The following is a 22,562-nucleotide window of genomic DNA, read 5'->3' on the forward strand; positions in this document are numbered from 1 at the left end:
TTCTGACATTTAGTTTAACTTTTGTTTCCCTGCAGACAGCATGAAGCCAAGATATTTCATGCTGATGCAGAAAAATACATAGAGAATTTAAGATGACTTCAAGATGACTTATTTTTGAGTCAGAATATTTGTAAGAAGAAGAAACCATGAGCCAGGAAACCAAGAAACAGCAGGTTGTTAAGGACATGAAGGCTCCATCCAGCCCAACAGCCCCGATTCACTGGATGATGACATCAATCAAACTCAGATCTTCGGTAGTGTCCAGTGGTAGAACCTGAAGGACTGCTGACACAGGAGAAGACATTTTTCTTCACAGCCATCAGAAACACCAAGATCTGAAAACATCTCTCTAGAGTGGGAGCAGGTGAAACAGGGAAATTCAATATCATGGAAGGAATGAAAGGACCACAATTTGCAAACGTCACCATCACTGTCCAGGACACTGAGGTCACACCCCTTTTTGTGTGCGTGAGATACAGATGTGTTTTTTTTTTGTGTGTAGTGTTAAACAGTTATATATATATATATCAATTCAATCAATTTTTTTTTTTTATATAGCGCCAAATCACAACAAACAGCTGCCCCAAGGCGCTTTATATTGTAAGGCAAGGCCATACAATAATTATGTAAAACCCCAACGGTCAAAACGACCCCCTGTGAGCAAGCACTTGGCTACAGTGGGAAGGAAAAACTCCCTTTTAACAGGAAGAAACCTCCAGCAGAACCAGGCTCAGGGAGGGGCAGTCTTCTGCTGGGACTGGTTGGGGCTGAGGGAGAGAACCAGGAAAAAGACATGCTGTGGAGGGGAGCAGAGATCAATCACTAATGATTAAATGCAGAGTGGTGCATACAGAGCAAAAAGAGAAAGAAACAGTGCATCATGGGAACCCCCCAGCAGTCTACGTCTATAGCAGCATAACTAAGGGATGGTTCAGGGTCACCTGATCCAGGCCTAACTATAAGCTTTAGCAAAAAGGAAAGTTTTAAGCCTAATCTTAAAAGTAGAGAGGGTGTCTGTCTCCCTGATCTGAATTGGGAGCTGGTTCCACAGGAGAGGAGCCTGAAAGCTGAAGGCTCTGCCTCCCATTCTACTCTTACAAACCCTAGGAACTACAAGTAAGCCTGCAGTCTGAGAGCGAAGCGCTCTATTGGGGTGATATGGTACTACGAGGTCCCTAAGATAAGATGGGACCTGATTATTCAAAACCTTATAAGTAAGAAGAAGAATTTTAAATTCTATTCTAGAATTAACAGGAAGCCAATGAAGAGAGGCCAATATGGGTGAGATATGCTCTCTCCTTCTAGTCCCCGTTAGTACTCTAGCTGCAGCATTTTGAATTAACTGAAGGCTTTTTAGGGAACTTTTAGGACAACCTGATAATAATGAATTACAATAGTCCAGCCTAGAGGAAATAAATGCATGAATTAGTTTTTCAGCATCACTCTGAGACAAGACCTTTCTAATTTTAGAGATATTGCGTAAATGCAAAAAAGCAGTCCTACATATTTGTTTAATATGCACTTTGAATGACATATCCTGATCAAAAATGACTCCAAGATTTCTCACAGTATTACTAGAGGTCAGGGTAATGCCATCCAGAGTAAGGATCTGGTTAGACACCATGTTTCTAAGATTTGTGGAGCCAAGTACAATAACTTCAGTTTTATCTGAGTTTAAAAGCAGGAAATTAGAGGTCATCCATGTCTTTATGTCTGTAAGACAATCCTGCAGTTTAGCTAATTGGTGTGTGTCCTCTGGCTTCATGGATAGATAAAGCTGGGTATCATCTGCGTAACAATGAAAATTTAAGCAATACCGTCTAATAATACTGCCTAAGGGAAGCATGTATAAAGTGAATAAATTGGTCCTAGCACAGAACCTTGTGGAACTATGTATATATATATATATATATATATATATATATATATATATATATATATATATATATATATATATATATATATATATATATATATATATATATATATATACATGTTTTTAATCAGATTGTGTACTCCATCCCTGTTTGTTTTTTTATCTGATCTTTGCTGATGTGCTCTTTAGATCTGACAACAACAAATGACCTCTCAGAGGCTGACCTGGAGGAGCTGCTGAAGCACAAGGAGGAGCTGGAAGATGCATAACGTCACTTCACAGACCAGTTAGAAGTCTTGATGAAAGAACACGACACAGACCTGAAAGCCACAGAGGAAAAAAATACCAAAGCAAGCTGGAAGCCCAGATGGCCAACTCCAGAAAAGATCAGGAAGAAAGAAGCTGAATTCCATAAAGAGCTGGAAGTCCAGGAGGGTCAACACCAGAAGAGAGCAGACAGAACTTGAAGCCAAATTCCATAAAGAGATGGAAGTCCAATGGGATGAAGCCAGAAAAGAGGGGCAAGACCAAGAAGTCCGGTTCTATGAACGGCTGGACGTCCAGGAGACCAGCGTCCAAGAGATGAAGGCACCTGAGATGGGAAATCCTGGCTTTGTGTTGTTAGTGAGGTTACCCTATTGGATTTTTGTCAGCCAAGCATCTGACAAAATAAAGAGATCTGTCAAAAGCTTTTGGAGTGGGAAAAAAATGTTAAAACTCTTTGGTATAATATTTTTTTTAAATAAATGTAAACACGGATAAGGGCCCCGTTACACATAATATGATTGAAGCTGACTGGCACACGAAGGAGGAATTGCATGCCATTCGTGAAAAATCGGCGCTGCCTCCAACGCCTCGCCTGTCGCTAGAACTAGTCACACTCACCAGCAGCGAAAGACAGAGTGTGCCCTGTGAGAGCCCATTTGATCCCTCTTGCGGCAGGTGTCGACCAAATTCCAGGTGACACACGAACATCCAACACTGCTCGCTTGACACTTAGAAAATGTGTGGCCATTCACGCTATTGGCAGGACAACAGTCATCAGACGATCACTGTCAAGCTGGATGTGAAATTTGTCTAAGTGCCCCCATGAGTGTGGCGTTGCAAAAAGCATGTGTCTCACGTGCTCCCCCGCTCCCTCCCCAAAACACATATGGCATATGTGTGCGTCACGCCCCCCCCCCCCCCCCCCTGCTCCCCCTACACATGTGGCTTGCGAGGGAGGCACACTTGCATAAAATGCTTATATGTATGTACAGACATGAGAACATAGAGGGCTGGACAGCCAAGTCTGAGCGTACACAGCACGGGGAGCCGCCTCCCAGCTGATAGGTCTGATTAACTGATTCCATCTGCTCAAAGTGATATTAATCAGTGAAGTCACCTGGTGGAGTCAGTGGCTGCAAAGAAAACCTGCACCCTCTTGGCTCTTTCTGGAACAAGCTGCCCACCCCTGATTTAGACTCCTGTGTAATTCTTCAGTTGACCCCTACCTGGCCTGCCTATTGAAAATTCAAGTGGCCAATCAGTTTTTTTTTTTAAAAGAGTTAAAGTCTATGGATTATTTGTGCTAAAGTTTATGTTTGTATCTCCATTTGCAGGATTCCACTCTAAATTGTTGTATGGCTGGGGGGGCCTGGCTGCCTTTTTGTTTCTGTCTTTTGGTTTTCCTTCCAGGTGGCTTGCATTTGGGACTGAGTGGCTGTGTAGCTGAGGTTATCAGGACCTCACCCTGATCACCTGCGGCTCGTCAGGACTCACAGCTGTGGTGCATCTATATGGATTGGAACATGGTGGCATTTAAGACTGGAGTATACAGTGTGTATTTGCCAGAGACTCGACCTTGTGACCAGACGGGTGAGATCGTCGTCTCGGGAGCCATCTCATCATCAGTGGATGCAGAGAACGTCCAGGGTTTGATGCACGGTCTGTGAAAGAGGAGGGGGTGAGGTCTCACGCTCGTCAGCACACTTCCTGAGGTACGTTAGATTTTGTGACTAACGTTTATACAGTCAGTAAATGTGGTGTCCCTCACACCTTATTATATTGAGCTGTACGTTAGTCATGTATCGGCTTCCACTGCAGTGGAGTTTTGTGAACTGGATGTTCCATGCCTGCAGGTTGGGAAGCTGATTAGTAATTAAGCCAGGAAGTGTTTGCTGTTTGTACACCTTTGAGTGGTCTCACATAATGGTTCCTTCTTTCACAGACTCAGTTTGTTGCGGCCACCTGGGGGGTGTCGGCGGGGTCCTTGGGTCCGAACGGCTTCTGGCTCCGGACCGTTAGCGCTGCTGGGAGCGCCCCGTATCACCACCACGCCAGACCGCACACTCTTTTGTTGTTTTGTATCACATCACTGTTATGTATTAAATTCAGTTAGCCTTTGTACCGTGCTCTGCTTATTTCATACTGGGTCCTTTAAATGCTGGTCGGTTCTCCGGGCTGCGTCCGACACATAACACTAAATATTCTCTTATCTGCTGTACTATATATGAGATGTAAGATGCTGCTCCTCACTGTTTCTCAATTGCCCTCAAAAGTATTGGAACACTTGGTATTTCACACATTTTAATTTGTTTATTCCATTTCAAATACATTTTTTTTTCTAAAATTATCTTCCTTAACTCAAACTGAAAGCAAATCTCTACAACTTGATATAAATGAATAAAAAATATAAAATCCAGCTTCCTGATGAAGTGGTGTAGAGGAGGATTTTTTTTAAAAAGAAGACCTGAAAGTTCAGCTACAATTTGACAGAAAGTACACTTGAGATGAAAGCCTAGATTTGATGTTCTAGTGAAAGAAACTGTTGTATTTCTTCATAATTGATGTAAATAAAGTCCAAGACATAATGTTCATGTTTCCATCCCCTGACTTGTCTAAAGAAAACTGGCAATAAAACTGATTATTATTTACAGGTTTTATCAAGTTTTAGAGATTTGCTTTCAGTATGAGTTTGAGGAAGATAATTTTAGAAATTTTTATTCTTTATTTTTTTGTATTTCTTGTATTTAAAATGGCATAAACAAATTAAAATGTGTGAAATTCTAAGTGTTCCAATACTTTTGGAGGGCACAGTATCCTAACATTATGATGAGTGAAAAATGAGTGTGGTATTATTACTGTTTTAAGAATGTTTAATTTTCACTGTTGCTGCACTTCGTGTCAAATCATAGTCATATCATATATCATACTGATATGAAAATTCAGTAAGGTATATCTTCTATTATACATTCCAAATCTAAGGTGGAACTCTACTAGTGTTTACTAATGTACACCTAAATATCTTTAAAAAAAAAAGAGTCAAGCCACTTAGGTGCCTGGTCTTGAGAACCAGGGATGGTAGGTTGAAAAGCTTTTTTATCTCATGGGAACTCTCCCTACCCACCCAAGTGGCTCAAGAATATGGACAGCACAGTGACGGCTGGTGAAAAACAGTCTTGGTGGGGCTGCTGTGCCAATAGATTCCCTTGCCTTGTCCAGTACAGGCATTCAAGTGAACAGTCAGAAAATTACTACAATTCCACAATAATCATTTCATGTCCTTCTCAAAATCAGCAGTTTTACAGATAAAGTTAACCATTTACAGCTATATTAGGCCCCATTTCTACTTTGGAAAGGAACAGTATCAAATACAACACTCAAGTTCTTGAGCAACGAACATTTCACCATTTGACACCAGTTACACACATAGTACACCAAACTGTACTGAACTGCCATTATCTTCAGACAAACAGATCCTAGGGTTCACAATGACACCTGTTGTGTGGGCCGCCAGAAGAGGAGGTACTGCTGGCCCACCACCAGAGGGCGCCCTGCCTGAAATGCGGGCTTCAGGCACGAGGGGGCGCTGCCGCCACGGACACAGCCGGGGGTCACCCATCTACACTACATCATCTCACTCCATAAAGACCGGACGTCATCTCCACCTCGTTGCCGAGATATCATCTACCTGTGAAGGTAATATTCTCTGCTGTATCTAAAACTGTCATAGTCTGAACTCTTTTTGCAGCCGCTTTCCTGTGGTGTGCCTTATCTGCTGGATTGGCGTATGGTGTGAACAGCGACGGCTTCGCTTTACACCCAAACCAGATAAGTGGTGTAACAGGAGCTGCACGAGTGTGTGATTAGAGGTGGAGGTGACTTTCCACCTTCTGACTGTTTTGTTACTGGGTGTGCACACACCCACATCTCACTGTTTGTGCTCCTCGCCAGCAGTACCAGATCCGACAGTCGGGGACGGTGATCACCTGGGAATTCGGGACTTGGCGGCTCCAGTATTCTCCGGGTTCTGTGGCGGTGGAAATCGTGTGGTTCCGGCTCTTCTCAGGACAGACGTCTTCTATCCTCGAGCCTGCCCACACGTCACCTTTGTGTATTGACTGCTATCAGATTCTGTGATTGTCTGTATAATCGTTGTGCACATTCACAACATTAAATTGTTACCTTTTGGCTCATCTATTGACCGTTCATTTGCGCCCCCTGTTGTGGGTCCGTGTCACTACACTTTCCCCAACAGACACCGACCTTAACAAAATAGAAAATATCACCAAATTTACACTCTTTCAAAATATGGAAAAATTCTTCAATTGACAAAAGAACATTATGTACATACGACAGTGTGTGAGAGAGAGAGCGAGAGCGAAAGAAAGTGTTCGTGTGTGAGAGAGAGAGCGAGAGCGTGAGAGAGTGTGAGAGAGAGAGCGAGAGAAAATTAAGGTAATATTTGGCATGAACATTACTGAGTGGAATGGAGGCAAACTAAAGAAGCTTGAAAAACTTAAATTAAATAACTTGACTAACTAATAACACCAAAACCTTTAAATTAAATTGGTTAAAATTAATTAACAGTGTAGAGGACAAAGCAAATTAAGTATACATATATTTTTGTTGATATATATATATATATATATATATATATATATATATATATATATATATATATATATATATATATGTATGTATTTTGATTAGCTTTTATGGCTAAGTAACTAAAGTGAACTCACTTTGGGGCTCTCTTTAAAAAAGTTCACCCATGAACCCATGTTTGTACTCTACCCGGGCGCCTAAAGGCGACTTCTGCTCCTAACTGGCAATTAGGATGGGTTAAATGCAGTAAACACATTACATTGTGCAGGGAACATGTTCCTTTGTGCATATAACAATAAAATTCTTTTGAATCCTTATGCAAAACTTGTTTGAATATGGGTAAGACTGCACAGGACTCTTGGCTTTCAATAGATTCTTAGCATTTGTAAGACTTCAGCGGTGATTAGATTGTATTGTTGAGTCTCATGCTTTTTCCCTTTTTTGTTTATTTATTATTCAACCAGGGCTCTATATTTTGGAAATCCACCCAAATGCAACAGAGTATAAAAATTTCAAAAACAGTCATCTGTGAACTTTTTTATCAATTCCCCCCCCCCCCCAAAAAAAAAACAAAAACAACAACAACAACAACAAAAAAACATTGATTTTCATTGTTTTTTTGTTTTTTTTTAGCAAAAGCTCATCAGAATATGATTCAGGACTATGGGGTTGCAAAAATGTTCACGCACACACATGCACACCATATTCATTCACAGAATGAAAATGTTATAGAACTATAAATAAATGACAATAAAAGTCCACACAACCCTGGAAATGCACTTGAAGGGTTCATTTTAGCAAGGGTCATAGTTATTGGGGTCAACATTAACAAATTCAATTTTAAAACAGACTGGGATAAAAATATGGCAGACATAGATACAACAGGTAGGTTCTGGAAATGTACTCGCAAGATCAATCATTTGAGTGAAGGTCAAGGTAATTGGGGTCAAAGGTCAGATTTCCAACTGACAATGAATTGTGTTGTTTATCTGGAGATTTTATTAAAACTAGGTATCCACATCCATACAGATGCTATACGTACTTATCCTACAAACTGCCTTCCCAACTTTGTGCGCAGAGGTACAAGTACCATGTAATCTATTTTTGCCTCTTTTTTTGCAGTATATTGCAAATCAAGTTTCTCCACCCTTTAGCTTGACTTCATCCAGTGAACTAACAATTATACAGTAAATCAAAACATTTAACCTCTTGCTTGCCTCTACTGGTGGTTGGCTCTCACTGCGGTATTGTATCACTTCCTGTTCCAGAGCACAGCGGTGTTTTGCTGTATCTGTTAGCTGTTTAATCTGCGCAGTTAGATTGATCTAGTTAACTAGATAACTATTTGTTTCACAGTGTAATCATCACGTGCCTTAACTAAAGCACTCCCTCTGCTGAATCATCTCTAAATTATTTACACATTATTCACTTTGTGTGTTTTTAGGAATCCGCTAGCTTAGCGCAGCTACTAGCTCTTAGCCGGTTTAGCATGGCGGCTTCTCCTGTCTCTCCCGCACTTTTCTGCTCTGGGTGTGAAATGTTTAGTTATTCCTCGGCCTCCTTTAGCAGTAATGGTACTTGTAATAAGTGTAGCTTATTCGTAGCTTTGGAGGCCAGGCTGGGCCAATTGAAGACTCGGCTCCGCACCGTGGAAAATTCTACAGCTAGCCAGGCCCCTGTAGTCGGTGCGGACCAAGGTAGCTTAGCCGCCGTTAGTTCCCTTCCAGCAGATCCCGAGCAGCCGGGAAAGCAGGCTGACTGGGTGACTGTGAGGAGGAAGCGTAGTTCTAAACAGAAGCCCCGTGTACACCGCCAACACGTTCACATTTCTAACCGTTTTTCCCCACTCGACGACACACCCACCGTGGATCAAACTCTGGTTATTGGCGACTCTGTTTTGAGAAATGCGAAGTTAGCGACACCAGCAACCATAATCAATTGTCTTCCGGGGGCCAGAGCAGGTGACATTGAAGGAAATTTGAAACTGCTGGCTAAGGCTAAGCATAAATTTGGTAAGATTGTAATTCACGTCGGCAGTAATGACACCCAGTTACGCCAATCGGAGGTCACTAAAATTAACATTGAATCGGTGTGTAACTTTGCAAAAACAATGTCGGACTCTGTAGTTTTCTCTGGGCCCCTCCCCAATCGGACCGGGAGTGACATGTTTAGCCGCATGTTCTCCTTGAATTGCTGGCTGTCTGAGTGGTGTCCAAAAAATGAGGTGGGCTTCATAGATAATTGTCAAAGCTTCTGGGGAAAACCTGGTCTTGTTAGGAGAGACAGCATCCATCCCACTTTGGATGGAGCAGCTCTCATTTCTAGAAATCTGGCCAATTTTCTTAAATCCTCCAAACCGTGACTATCCAGGGTTGGGACCAGGAAGCAGAGTTGTAGTCTTATACACCTCTCTGCAGCTTCTCTCCCCCTGACATCCCCTCATTACCCCATCCCCGTAGAGACGGTGCCTGCTCCCAGACCACCAATAACCAGCAAAAATCTATTTAAGCATAAAAATTCAAAAAGAAAAAAATAATATAGCACCTTCAACTGCACCACAGACTAAAACAGTTAAATGTGGTCTATTAAACATTAGGTCTCTCTCTTCTAAGTCCCTGTTAGTAAATGATATAATAATTGATCAACATATTGATTTATTCTGCCTTACAGAAACCTGGTTACAGCAGGATGAATATGTTAGTTTAAATGAGTCAACACCCCCGAGTCACACTAACTGCCAGAATGCTCGTAGCACGGGCCGAGGAGGAGGATTAGCAGCAATCTTCCATTCCAGCTTATTAATTAATCAAAAACCCAGACAGAGCTTTAATTCATTTGAAAGCTTGACTCTTAGTCTTGTCCATCCAAATTGGAAGTCCCAAAAACCAGTTTTATTTGTTATTATCTATCGTCCACCTGGTCGTTACTGTGAGTTTCTCTGTGAATTTTCAGACCTTTTGGCTGACTTAGTGCTTAGCTCAGATAATTACAGTGGGCGATTTTAACATCCACACAGATGCTGAGAATGACAGCCTCAACACTGCATTTAATCTATTATTAGACTCAATTGGCTTTGCTCAAAATGTAAATGAGTCCACCCACCACTTTAATCATATCTTAGATCTTGTTCTGACTTATGGTATGGAAATTGAAGACTTAACAGTATTCCCTGAAAACTCCCTTCTGTCTGATCATTTCTTAATAACATTTACATTTACTCTGATGGACTACCCGGCAGTGGGAAATAAGTTTCATTACACTAGAAGTCTTTCAGAAAGCACTGTAACTAGGTTTAAGGATATGATTCCTTCTTTATGTTCTCTAATGCCATATACAAACACAGTGCAGAGTAGCTACCTAAACTCTGTAAGTGAGAGTATCTCGTCAATAGTTTTACATCCTCATTGAAGACAACTTTGGATGCTGTAGCTCCTCTGAAAAAGAGAGCTTTAAATCAGAAGTGCCTGACTCCGTGGTATAACTCACAAACTCGCAGGTTAAAGCAGATAACCCGTAAGTTGGAGAGGAAATGGCGTCTCACTAATTTAGAAGATCTTCACTTAGCCTAGAAAAAGAGTCTGTTGCTCTATAAAAAAGCCCTCCGTAAAGCTAGGACATCTTACTACTCATCACTAATTGAAGAAAATAAGAACAACCCCAGGTTTCTTTTCAGCACTGTAGCCAGGCTGACAAAGAGTCAGAGCTCTATTGAGCCGAGTATTCCTTTAACTTTAACTAGTAATGACTTCATGACTTTCTTTGCTAATACAATTTTAACTATTAGAGAAAAAATTACTCATAACCATCCCAAAGACGTATCGTTATCTTTGGCTGCTTTCAGTGATGCCGGTATTTGGTTAGACTCTTTCTCTCCGATTGTTCTGAGTTATTTTCATTAGTTACTTCCTCCAAACCATCAACATGTCTATTAGACCCCATTCCTACCAGGCTGCTCAAGGAAGCCCTACCATTATTTAATGCTTCGATCTTAAATATGATCAATCTATCTTTATTAGTTGGCTATGTACCACAGGCTTTTAAGGTGGCAGTAATTAAACCATTACTTAAAAAGCCATCACTTGACCCAACTATCTTAGCTAATTATAGGCCAATCTCCAACCTTCCTTTTCTCTCAAAAATTCTTGAAGGGTAGTTGTAAAACAGCTAACTGATCATCTGCAGAGGAATGGTCTATTTGAAGAGTTTCAGTCAGGTTTTAGAATTCATCATAGTACAGAAACAAATGATCTTCCTATAGCCTCAGACAGTGGACTCATCTCTGTGCTTGTTCTGTTAGACCTCAGTGCTGCTTTTGATACTGTTGACCATAATATTTTATTACAGAGATCAGAGCATGCCATAGGTATTAAAGGCACTGCGCTGCGGTGGTTTGATTCATATTTATCTAATAGATTACAATTTGTTCATGTAAATGGGGAATCTTCTTCACAGACTAAGGTTAATTATGGAGTTCCACAAGGTTCTGTGCTAGGACCAATTTTATTCACTTTATACATGCTTCCCTTAGGCAGTATTATTAGACGGCATTGCTTTAATTTTCATTGTTACGCAGATGATACCCAGCTTTATCTATCCATGAAGCCAGAGGACACACAACAATTAGCTAAATTGCAGGATTGTCTTACAGACATAAAGACATGGATGACCTCTAATTTCCTGCTTTTAAACTCAGATAAAACTGAAGTTATTGTACTTGGCCCCACAAATCTTAGAAACATGGTGTCTAACCAGATCCTTACTCTGGATGGCATTACCCTGACCTCTAGTAATACTGTGAGAAATCTTGGAGTCATTTTTGATCAGGATATGTCATTCAATGCACATATTAAACAAATATGTAGGACTGCTTTTTTGCATTTACGCAATATCTCTAAAATTAGAAAGGTCTTGTCTCAGAGTGATGCTGAAAAACTAATTCATGCGTTTATTTCCTCTAGGCTGGACTATTGTAATTCATTATTATCAGGTTGTCCTAAAAGTTCCCTGAAAAGCCTTGTTAATTCAAAATGCTGCAGCTAGAGTACTAACGGGGACTAGAAGGAGAGAGCATATCTCACCCATATTGGCCTCTCTTCATTGGCCTCCTGTTAATTCTAGAATAGAATTTAAAATTCTTCTTCTTACTTATAAGGTTTTGAATAATCAGGTCCCATCTTATCTTAGGGACCTCATAGTACCATATCACCCCAATAGAGTGCTTCGCTCTCAAACTGCAGGCTTACTTGTAGTTCCTAGGGTTTGTAAGAGTAGAATGGGAGGCAGAGCCTTCAGCTTTCAGGCTCCTCTCCTGTGGAACCAGCTCCCAATTCAGATCAGGGAGACAGACACCCTCTCTACTTTTAAGATTAGGCTTAAAACTTTCCTTTTGCTAAAGCTTATAGTTAGGGCTGGATCAGGTGACCCTGAACCATCCCTTAGTTATGCTGCTATAGACTTAGACTGCTGGGGGGTTCCCATGATGCACTGAGTGTTTCTTTCTCCTTTTGCTCTGTATGCACCACTCTGCATTTAATCATTAGTGATTGATCTCTGCTCCCCTCCACAGCATGTCTTTTTCCTGGTTCTCTCCCTCAGCCCCAACCAGTCCCAGCAGAAGACTGCCCCTCCCTGAGCCTGGTTCTGCTGGAGGTTTCTTCCTGTTAAAAGGGAGTTTTTCCTTCCCACTGTCGCCAAGTGCTTGCTCACAGGGGGTCGTTTTGACCGTTGGGGTTTTTACGTAATTATTGTATGGCCTTGCCTTACAATATAAAGCGCCTTGGGGCAACTGTTTGTTGTGATTTGGCGCTATATAAATAAAATTGATTGATTGACTGAACATCCCCTAAATCTTTTATTGCTGACTTAACTGATGTACTTTGTTGCAGAACACAAGGATTTTATATGAATTTTTCAATATTTCAGATGATGGCCACTGTAATGAACATACCACAATGCCTCTTTTCATGCCTGTATCATCCATCTGTAGTGTTGACAAAGTAAAAATGTTCTTTACTAAAAAAGAAAAAAAAACAGAAAGTAATGGTTACAACAAATAATCAAAGGGTTAATGAGGAAGTATTGAACAGCACACAAACAAAGCACATAAATGAACAATGTGAAGAGCATAAAAGCTTAGCAGAAAACAAATAAATTACGTAACCCTATATATTTTCTACAACACTGCTTTGAAGTTATCACCAAAGTATTACTTACAATGTTGCTGCCGTCTTTTCTGCATTCATTCCCCAAATAAATCTGAAAGTAACTTGAAGCTCTCGACAGCCACATGAGCTCTGGGATCACGCTTAAATCATTTTGTGTGTATAAGGACGGTATTATTTGATTTTAATGTCGAGTCAGGAGGAGGATAAGCAGCAACATGTGACACTGTGTCGCCTCGTGACTACTTCAACACACCACTGCCAAATAAAGCAAATAGTGCACTTTCAAAAAATATATGAGAGAATAAAAAGGCCATTTGGAGAGCGCAAACCTCAGCACAGGTCAATGTTCGTGTCTATGATGTACGAATGTTTTTAGTCTTTTTTTATTCACCCTGTGAAGAAAATGTATTTTAATCCACCGGATCTAAAGTGTTATCTGGATCGGCACTATAAATACTACTCATCTGTAAATATTGTCAACTATTTTTCATCAAGATTTGTGTAATTTTTTTTGGAAGAATTTTAGTAAAACATAAAAAAATAACAAAAAATGCTGTATATCATCATGTTAAAGGTGAGAATGAATTTCTGGATCTACTCCTTAATCCAGATTGATCCCAAAATTTAATAGGTTCTTTGGTGGTGAAGGTTACAGCCACTGAGACAGAACACTTTCACCGAGGCACATTCTTAACTCTGCCAAAGTACCACACGGAACTTTGAAGCCAATGAGACTTCTGAAGCTTCTGACAAAATCTCCAAGGTGGGAGCTCAAAGTCTTGCAAAATCAGTGTGAAATTCGAGGTGATACCATCAATCCTGGTGAGTTATTGCATCTCATCAAAAGAAAGCTGACCATCACAGTGAAGCCCTCCATCATTATTGTTTTTGTTAGCTGATTATTGACTGATGTTATATAATGATGCAGGTAAAGTGACTTCTGTCGGTCCTATTGGCTGGAAATGTAGATGGTCTTGAATGTCTCAAACAGGTTGATGTCTTTCTCCAATTGATTCATTGCTGCATCCAGACGTTCCTTCTGGGATTTCTTCCGCGGGGTATCTATGACAACCGGGAGGCCCTGGTACTCATGATGCAGCTCTTCCCACTTCATTTTCAGGTCCTGGATAGTGGGCATAGTGAGCAAAACCCATCAATACCACAAAAATGTACATGTTTAATAATGTATGTCTAAGGCTTATGCATGTTTTTCAGTAACCAGCCAACTATTGTCAACATTACGGAGAGAAATACAGGTTAAACTGCCCTGGTACTGATGGGATATTTTAATGCTATACTGCTCTGGTTTAGCAGTTTGGCATTATGATGATGATGAAAACTGTTTATTTCGAACATTTGATACAACAACAATTACAAGATAGATCAGTAAAGACAACAACAAAAAAGTTCCTACTGTGTACCCAACATGTCCGAAAAGGGGTAGGGTGAAGCATCAGCTTGTTTATCCCTACCCCTTCTTCACCACAACCAGTAATACCATTTGCCACATATACACACAGATTCCTACACACCTAAACCGATATCAATATATATATATATATATATATATATATATATATCTCAACATACATATACATATATACACACATATACACACACATATACATATATATACATACACATATATACACAAACATAAATATACACCTACACATACCTACTTACATACAAAATACTATATATTTACAAGCCGAAGCAAAAAACAAAAACACCCTAACCCTCATTACCCTTCCTCCTCCCTATACCTAGAAAAAACCATATTTTTGTACTGCTGTTTGAACTGGTTCATGCTTGGACATTGCTTGAGCCCCACTCCCAATCTGTTCCACATCCTCACCCCACAGACAGAAATACAGAAACCTTTTAATGTTGTTCGTGCCCACTGATGCTTTAAATTAAATTTCCCCCTCAGACTGCAATCCCCTGAGCTGTTAAAAAACATATTTTTAATATTTGCTGGAAGTAAATTGTTTATTGCTTTATACACGATTTGTACTGTTTGAAAATGAACCAAGTCTGTGAATTTTAAGAATTTGGATTGTAAAAATAGTGGATTTGTATGATCTCTATAGCCAGTATTATGAATAATTCTTATAGCTCTTTTCTGCATTACTGATAGTGATTGTGTTGTACCTTTATAAGTATTACCCCATACCTGTGCACAGTACTGTAAATATGGTAAAACCAGTGAGCAGTAAAGAATGCAGAGTGAGTTGTGGTCCAGAATATGTTTCGCTTTGTTTAGAACTGAAATGCTTCTTGACAGTTTACTTTGTATATGTTTTATATGAGTCTTCCAGTTTATCTTATCATCTATTATCACCCCCAGAAACTTATTTTCATGTACCCTTTCAATATCTACCCCCTCGACTTGTAACTGAACCTGTATGTCTGTATTACAATAGCCAAATAACATGTATTTTGTTTTACTTAAGTTTAATGATAATTTGTTTCTGTCAAACCATATTTTCAATTTTCCCATTTCTGTACTGATCCTCCTCAGTAACTCCTGCAAATCCCCCCCTGAACAAAAAATGCTTGTGTCATCTGCAAATAATACTAATTTTAATATTTTGGAAACACTGACAATATCATTTATATAAATTAGAAACAGTTTTGGACCCAATACTGACCCCTGTGGGACGCCACAAGCATTGTCCAAGCATGACGATGTATATTTCCCCAACTTCACAAACTGTTTTCTGTTACTTAAGTAGCTTCTCACCCAGTGCAACACCAACCCCCTAATCCCATACTGTTCAAATTTACTGATTAATATGTCATGATTGATTGTATCAAAAGCCTTTTTAAGGTCTATAAATATTCCAACTGAATGTAATTTGTGGTCTATGGCGTTTGTAATCTCCTCAACTGATTCTATTAATGCAAGTGATGTTGAACTATGTGCTCTGAATCCATATTGACTATCAGTAAGTAATTTATGTTTATTTATGAATTTGTCTAATCTATTATTGAATAACTTTTCTAATAATTTGGAAAATTGTGGAAGAAAAGAATTATTAAGAATTATAATATCAATCAACAAGCCTTTCTTGACTAAAGCCAATATCACTTCAGTGTTTAACATTGTTTGGTCATTTAGAACAATTCAAAGCCATGGAACCATAGAGCCATTTACTTTACTACAGTACAGTAAATTTTTGTGCTCATTTCACAGAAATTTTCATTATGTAGCCTGCTGTTTATGTACAGAATTGGGCAGTAGGTGCTCGGCTACCTCCAGGATTGTCTGTCGCTCCTCCGCAGACAGACATTTCATAGCTCCCTTCTCCTTCTGTTCTTTCACGTAGTTGTCATACTCCTCCTGAGCTCTTTGAACCTCCTCATTGAAGTGTTGCAGGTATTCGGGTATTTCTCCAAAATCCTGCATGTGACAAACAGGAAACACATGTAATCATGTTCATCATGGCTGTATTAAGTTTTGAAAATAGAGTCATTTAACTGTAATTTGTTTTTTTAGATTTTTTAAATAAAACTAGCAAAAGTATTTATTATTACCTCCGCTAATGAATTTGGAAGAGGTAATGCTATTGCCCGTTTGTTTAGTTGCTTGTTTGTCTGTTTGTAAACAGCCTGGAGTCCACAGTTTTTCATATATCGTTATGAAAGTTTTACTGAAGATTCCTATCCTGATAGGCAAAAAACAAAACAAAAAAAAACAACAAAAAAAACATTTTCAAGGTCATAGGTCAAAGGGCAAAGTTCGGAAAAACCTTTAACATTGAAGGAATTTTCAAAAACACATAACTGTCAAAAAAGATCAAATTTCTTTCATATGTGAGAGTGTTATGTAGGATGGTATCCTTTACCGACTGACAAAGTTTGATCCAGATCTGATCCAGATTACAGATTTTGTGGATTGAAAACACCATTTAATGCATTTTACATTATATCTTAATCAAACGTGCCACAATCACTCTCATATTTGAAAGTGAGGTGAGGTGCAAACTGGCACTCACTATCGCCTCAGTTGCTCTCATTTGTGACCATGAGGTGCAAAGTGGCACTCTCAATGACCAGACTAAGTTTGAGCCACATGTTATCCCTATTGTGGATTTAGCGAATATTTGATTCTTTTTAACAATGAAAAGCCCTTTTGATCTATATTTTGTATTATATTTTAGCTTATGAAAAGCCATGTCTAACAGTAAATTTTTTTCCAAGGTAAAAATTTGTAGAATTGGAAACTAGTGTTAGTGGAGGTTTGCGTCCTATGAGCATGGTGCTCTAGTAAATGCTGTATTTTGTCAGCCCTTGCTCATATTTGAATTATAAAGAATTTTATAAGACATCTGATTCTCACCCATTTATATACAGGAATTGATTGAACAAATTAGCACTTGTAGGTAAGAACACGAATTTATAAAATTTTCTTTAGTTTTCATGAATACTACAGTGACATTGGGGTTTGACCAAGCGGTTAGCTTCAACGGCCTCAGATGAAGCCCTACCGGAAAATGTTGCAGTTCTTTGACTGGCTGCTTGAGGCTGGCTTCAAAATGGGATCACATTCCCATAGGAGCCCATGTTAAAATGTACAAATTTAGAAGAGAAATAAATATGTTTACAGCCTGGTACAAAAAAAAAAAACATTTTAGTCTCTACAGATAGTTTCCCCCTCCGTGACAACTGTAGGGGGGGATGAATTTTTTTTCTAACTTCTTAGTTAAAGATGTTTTAATCCATAATGTTCCATATAACTGTGGGAATGGTCACTTTGACTGACAGTGGGATCCCAGTGTTTCCGCCTCTTGTAGCATCTGAATGTAACTCAGAATCTGCTGGCAGTGGCTGCAAGCTGTTGTGGAGACTGTGTCTGTAGTTTTGCAGTATTTTATTACAAACCTGGAATAATCTGGCTTGTTGTGTAAAGACACATCTGAACAGATCACCTGAGACCTCTCTGCTATAATATTCAGTTCAATTATTCGCACTGCATGTAATTCTTGTGGTATTTAATGCTGTACGCTAACAGTCTTAGCACTTGTACCAGCCTCATTCATTAGGTCCTGTTAATGCACGATTACTGAGAAAATAAGCAGCTCATAAATTTTAATGCCCACATCAAAGCAAATCATCACTGAAATCGCCATGCAGTCCCCAAAAATATGGTTTAATAAACACCTGAACAAAGGTTAGCCTGTTAGCTTAACTGGTTCAGACTTGAAGATAGGGGTGTGTTCAGGTTTGTATTGTCACATACTGAGCCACCCATGCTGCACCCCTTTATACACTGAGTTCATAGTGAATCAGTGCTGCTGCTGCTGCTGCTGTCAACATGGCAACAGCCAGATACGGGCTTCATATCGGCTTTTCCGAGTCTCCCAAGAAATCCTATTGGTGATGTCACACAGTCCAGTATATATACAGTCTAGGGGTTTGATGACACTAAAGTTATCTACTTGGTCTATTGAAAAGTGGGGCTGGAAACTTGAGGCAACAGCTATTGTGTCAACAATGTTGGGCAAATTACAGACAAATACATCAGGTTACAACTGCTACTCAGTAACTGTGGCAATCTGATGATATGAACAGAATACATTATTTGATGAAAATAAGCTTAATAGGCTCACTTCTGGTGCTGGTAAAATAAGATAGCTAGTTCAGCTGCTAGGCAGTATATAATTTCACAACTATGGGATTGGAGTGTATTTGTACTTTCAGCACGGTCTTACAAATGATCATATTCATATCATATCATAGCTTATTGAGTGTTGTTAGAAGGAAAGATGATGTAACACAGTGGTAAACATACCACTGTCCCATCTTTTTTGAAACGTGTTGCAGGCATCCATTTCAAAATGAGCAAATATTTGCACAAAAACAATAAAGTCTATCAGTTGGAACATTAAATATCTTGTCTTTGTGGTGAATTCAACTGAATATAGGTTGAAGAGGATTTGCAAATCATTGTATTCTGTTTTTATTTACATTTTAGACAACGTCCCAACTTGATTGGAATTGGGATTGTAGATGATTACCTTTTTCTTTATGTATTTAGGAACAAGGCCTGAGTCCTCGAGTCGCTGCTTGTGGCCTCTGCTGGTGTCTGTAAAGGCGGGTTTTAGTTTCTGTGTCATCAGTGGAATTGTTTTATTTGTCTTTATGAAGTCTGTGTTTCTCTGCTGGCCCATAAGTGGACGATCTGCCCTCAGAGGAACAGCTGGTTTCTTCATAGTACAGGTGTCATGGTCAACTTTTTCTGAAAGAATGCAGAAACATGATTAGATTGCAAAATTAAAAAATGTGGAGCAATATTTGTCTATACAATGATGCTGTAACTCACCTTTGAGTGGCCTGGACTCCTTTGAATGCTTTTTGAGGAATTTGTCTGGAGCTGGCACCTCTACTTTTGCTGGTCCCATCGTCTTCTTTGTATCTTTATTTAATTTACTCTCGGCAACAACTGATGTCCTGAACTTGGACTGATACCTATAACAACAGCAAATAAATATGATTTTCAAAAGACATTTCAGTAGCTTTAAAATCAACTCCACAAACAAACAATATAGAATAAAAACAGTGCATCAAAAGTACATTAATAAGCAAACATTCTGATGATTTATTTAGATTTGAGGTTTTTCTCAGTTTTAGTTTTCTCATATTTTAGGAGGAACCGGCCCACCCACATACCCCTCTCCATAGGAGGCACTGCTGTAAAGATCATTCAGAGTACCAAGCTCCTGGGGGTGCACATCTGGACCCGGCACGCATTCTCCCTGACTAAGAAAGCAAAACAGTGACTGCACTTTCTCAGATGGCTAAGGAGAGCTCACTTCCCCTCTTACATCCTCACCACTTTCGACAGGGGCACGGTCGAGAGCATCGTAACACACTGCATCTCTATCTGGATTGAGAGCTGCACAAGGTCATTGGCACTCCCCTCACTCCCATCAAGGACACTGCCCACAGCCACTACCTGTCAAAAGCCACAAAAATCATTGCAGACCTCACACACCCCAATGATGGACTGTTCTCCCTTCTGCCGTCAGGCTGATGTTATCGGGGCATTCAGAGCAGGACATCCAGGTTCTGCAAAAGCGTCTTCACCACTGCAATAAGACACCTGAACTGGCAGCAACTCCACCCACCCACCACCTCCACCCCTCCCCATACTGTGTATGACACATTTATTCGTGCCTGGTAATCTTCATATATGTTCCATATACTGTTTATATATTATATACTTATTCCTAGCTATATTTAGATATACCTTTGTATACTGGCATAGTTCCACCTTAGAATTGGAATATAATATATAAGATATACCTTACTGAATTTTCATGTTTACATTTGAACTGTTTGCACTACTTTTGTACCTTCAATTGCACATTCCAGTATTTATATTGACAAGACACCATGACAGAACTAGGCAGAGGAAATGTGACCCGGCTCGGCGGAAACCCGGGGCCCCCATCTGGAGCCAGGCCTGGATGGAGGGCCTGTCAGCGAGTGCCTGTCAGCGAGCACCTGGTGGCTGCGCTTGCCACAGAGCCCGGCACAGCCCAAAAAGGCAACGTGGACCTTTTATTTCCACCCTGTGGGAGGAACACCTGCAGGGGGAACCACTAGTGTTGGGTGTGCTGTCCCATGGGTGGCAGTGAAAGTTGAGGGCCTCGGCACACCAGGCAGCAGGGGCTAACTCTGGGGGTGTGGAACGTCACCTCGCTGTGGAGGAAAGAGCCTGAGATTGTGCGGGAGGTGGAGCGATACCCATTCTGGTGGGCTTCGCCTCCATGCACAGCCTTGACTCCAGAACCACTTTCCTTGATAGGGGTTGGACCTTATTTTTCTTTGGAGTTGCTCAGGGTGTTAGGCACCAGGTGCGTGTAAGGATACTCACGAGTCCCCGGCTGAGAGCCGCTACGTTGGAATTTACCCTGGTAGATGAGATGTGTTATCTCGGAGGACTCTGGAGGCAGTTGCAAGGTACTGACAGGCCCGAAGGGTGGCACCCTCTGCTGTGGGGGAGGCAAAGCAGCGGGTAAGGGAGGAGTTCTGAATAAGGAGGACTGGAGGACTTTCAGTCGACACCAGTCGACAGTAGGGGCAGAGCTGGAAGCTGATGGAGGATTATCAATTTCCCTGGTGGAAGTCACCGAGGTAGTAATATTAACTTTATTCTCGTAATATTACAAGTTTATTCTCGTAATATTCTGACTTTCTCATAATAGTAAGTCCCTTCGGCTGCTCCCTTGTTTGCACTTGGGGTCGCCACAGCAAATCCAAGGTGGGTCTGCATGTTGAATTGGCACAAGTTTTACACCGGATGCCCTTCCTCACGCAACTCCACATTACATGGAGAAATGTGGCAGGGGTGGGATTTGAACCCGGAACCTTCTGGACTGAAACCAAGCGCATTAACCACTTAACCACCACCCCTGTTCTGACTTTCTCATAATAGTACAAGTTTATTCAGGCACTCTTATGACTTTATTCTTGAGGTCTTTAAAAAAAACCAACCCTCAATATGGCCCTAAAATACCATTGTACTTTTACAAGGTGAGATGGTAATAAAGAAATCTTGAATCTTGAAAATGCCAAACTTAGATTTGAGGCTTTTTTTCCTCAGTTTTATTTAATTACGAATTAAAAACGACATTTTGACTTTTGGTCAGAAAACAAAGAAATATATTTGAAGGTGCTGGCTTATTCTCAAATATTAAAAAAATATTTTTAAACTTTCTTTGAGTAATTGATCAACACTGGGCAACAGTTATTTAAGCTGCAGCAGAGAGTTCAGCAGCAACAAAATGCATTTAGTATCTGAGCAATACAGCAATTTATACCATATATAACATATTTCCTTAGTTTTCCGTGTTGAAGTTTTGATTACTAACTAGTTTACGACTAAGGTCTTGAGGCTACACAATAATAACACGGGCTATGCTATTTGACAAAGATAACTCAAACTTACATGGTCCGGTTTTTAACTTGAGGTTCCTCTGTCGATATTAAATGGCTGTAGATGTTTCCTGGTGGGCTAACACTATCTGCCATGTTGAAGTAGTTCAAACAGAAGGGGGGAGAACGTAAAATATAAATAAATGTTCATACAAACCACTAACAGGAACTACTGCTTCATTTGTCCGCTAGTAGTTGCTAGGTAACGACAGAGCAAATGTTGCATTCATGGACATCGGACTTCAGCAGACGTTGCATGAAACTGCCAATAAGTAAAAATAAAACTACAATAATAATAAAAAAAAATCTATATAAAATTTTCAAACAAAACAACGTGTTAAATTATGACAGGTTTTGTCTCATAATTTACATTTTTGTTAGCTGTGCCACTAATTAGTATGCTTTCACCCATTTGTTTATCTTTATTTGTTTGCACCTTGGGTCAAGGGAGAGTGGCGTTGAGCCAGTTGCAGGTCACTGCTAAAAGCTCGCGCCCCCACCTGCACTACGGCTGGATTAAAAAACAAACAAAAAAAAACACAGGATCTGTTTTGAAATATACACGTGCTTTGTACTTCATTGAATAAAATTCTCTACTAATCTAATAGTAGTTGTTGGTATCTAGCTCGGTGTGTCAGCTGTGCAAAAATCAAGGCAGTGTGAATCCACTGCTGGGTGTAAAAATAATGAACGAGGTTCTTATAAGT

The 22,562-nt window shown here is 40.0% G+C and overlaps 2 protein-coding genes across 4 annotated transcripts in view; both read right to left on the bottom strand.

Annotated features, from left to right (window-relative positions):
• Positions 1 to 13,206, bottom strand: part of LOC117506675 (hypoxanthine-guanine phosphoribosyltransferase-like) — a 33,085-nt gene extending 19,879 nt beyond the window's left edge. For both annotated transcript variants that reach the window (XM_034166231.1, XM_034166222.1), the window contains exons 1-2: positions 12,959 to 13,206; positions 12,693 to 12,757 (exon numbers count right to left, since the gene is read on the bottom strand). In XM_034166231.1, coding sequence (XP_034022122.1) covers positions 12,693 to 12,757; positions 12,959 to 12,983 — 90 coding nt within the window. In that variant the 5' untranslated portion in view covers positions 12,984 to 13,206. The remainder of the gene's footprint in view (positions 1 to 12,692; positions 12,758 to 12,958) is intronic.
• Positions 13,207 to 13,818: 612 nt separating this feature from the next.
• enkur (enkurin, TRPC channel interacting protein) lies at positions 13,819 to 22,022 on the bottom strand. 2 transcript variants are annotated; one of them, XM_034166250.1, is made up of 5 exons: positions 21,869 to 22,022; positions 19,238 to 19,383; positions 18,933 to 19,150; positions 16,169 to 16,315; positions 13,819 to 14,032 (listed from the first exon to the last, which is right to left on the bottom strand). In XM_034166250.1, the coding sequence occupies exons 1-5, from the start codon at positions 21,949 to 21,951 to the stop codon at positions 13,859 to 13,861; spliced, it is 768 nt and encodes a 255-aa protein (XP_034022141.1). In that variant the 5' UTR covers positions 21,952 to 22,022; the 3' UTR covers positions 13,819 to 13,858. The 2 variants fall into 2 exon arrangements, with proteins under 2 accessions (XP_034022141.1, XP_034022134.1); XM_034166243.1 differs by having other exon boundaries at positions 18,933 to 19,153.
• Between the last annotated feature and the right edge of the window lie 540 nt (positions 22,023 to 22,562).

This window comes from Thalassophryne amazonica, chromosome 1 (genome assembly GCF_902500255.1).
Source record: "Thalassophryne amazonica chromosome 1, fThaAma1.1, whole genome shotgun sequence".
Taxonomy (NCBI): domain Eukaryota; kingdom Metazoa; phylum Chordata; class Actinopteri; order Batrachoidiformes; family Batrachoididae; genus Thalassophryne; species Thalassophryne amazonica.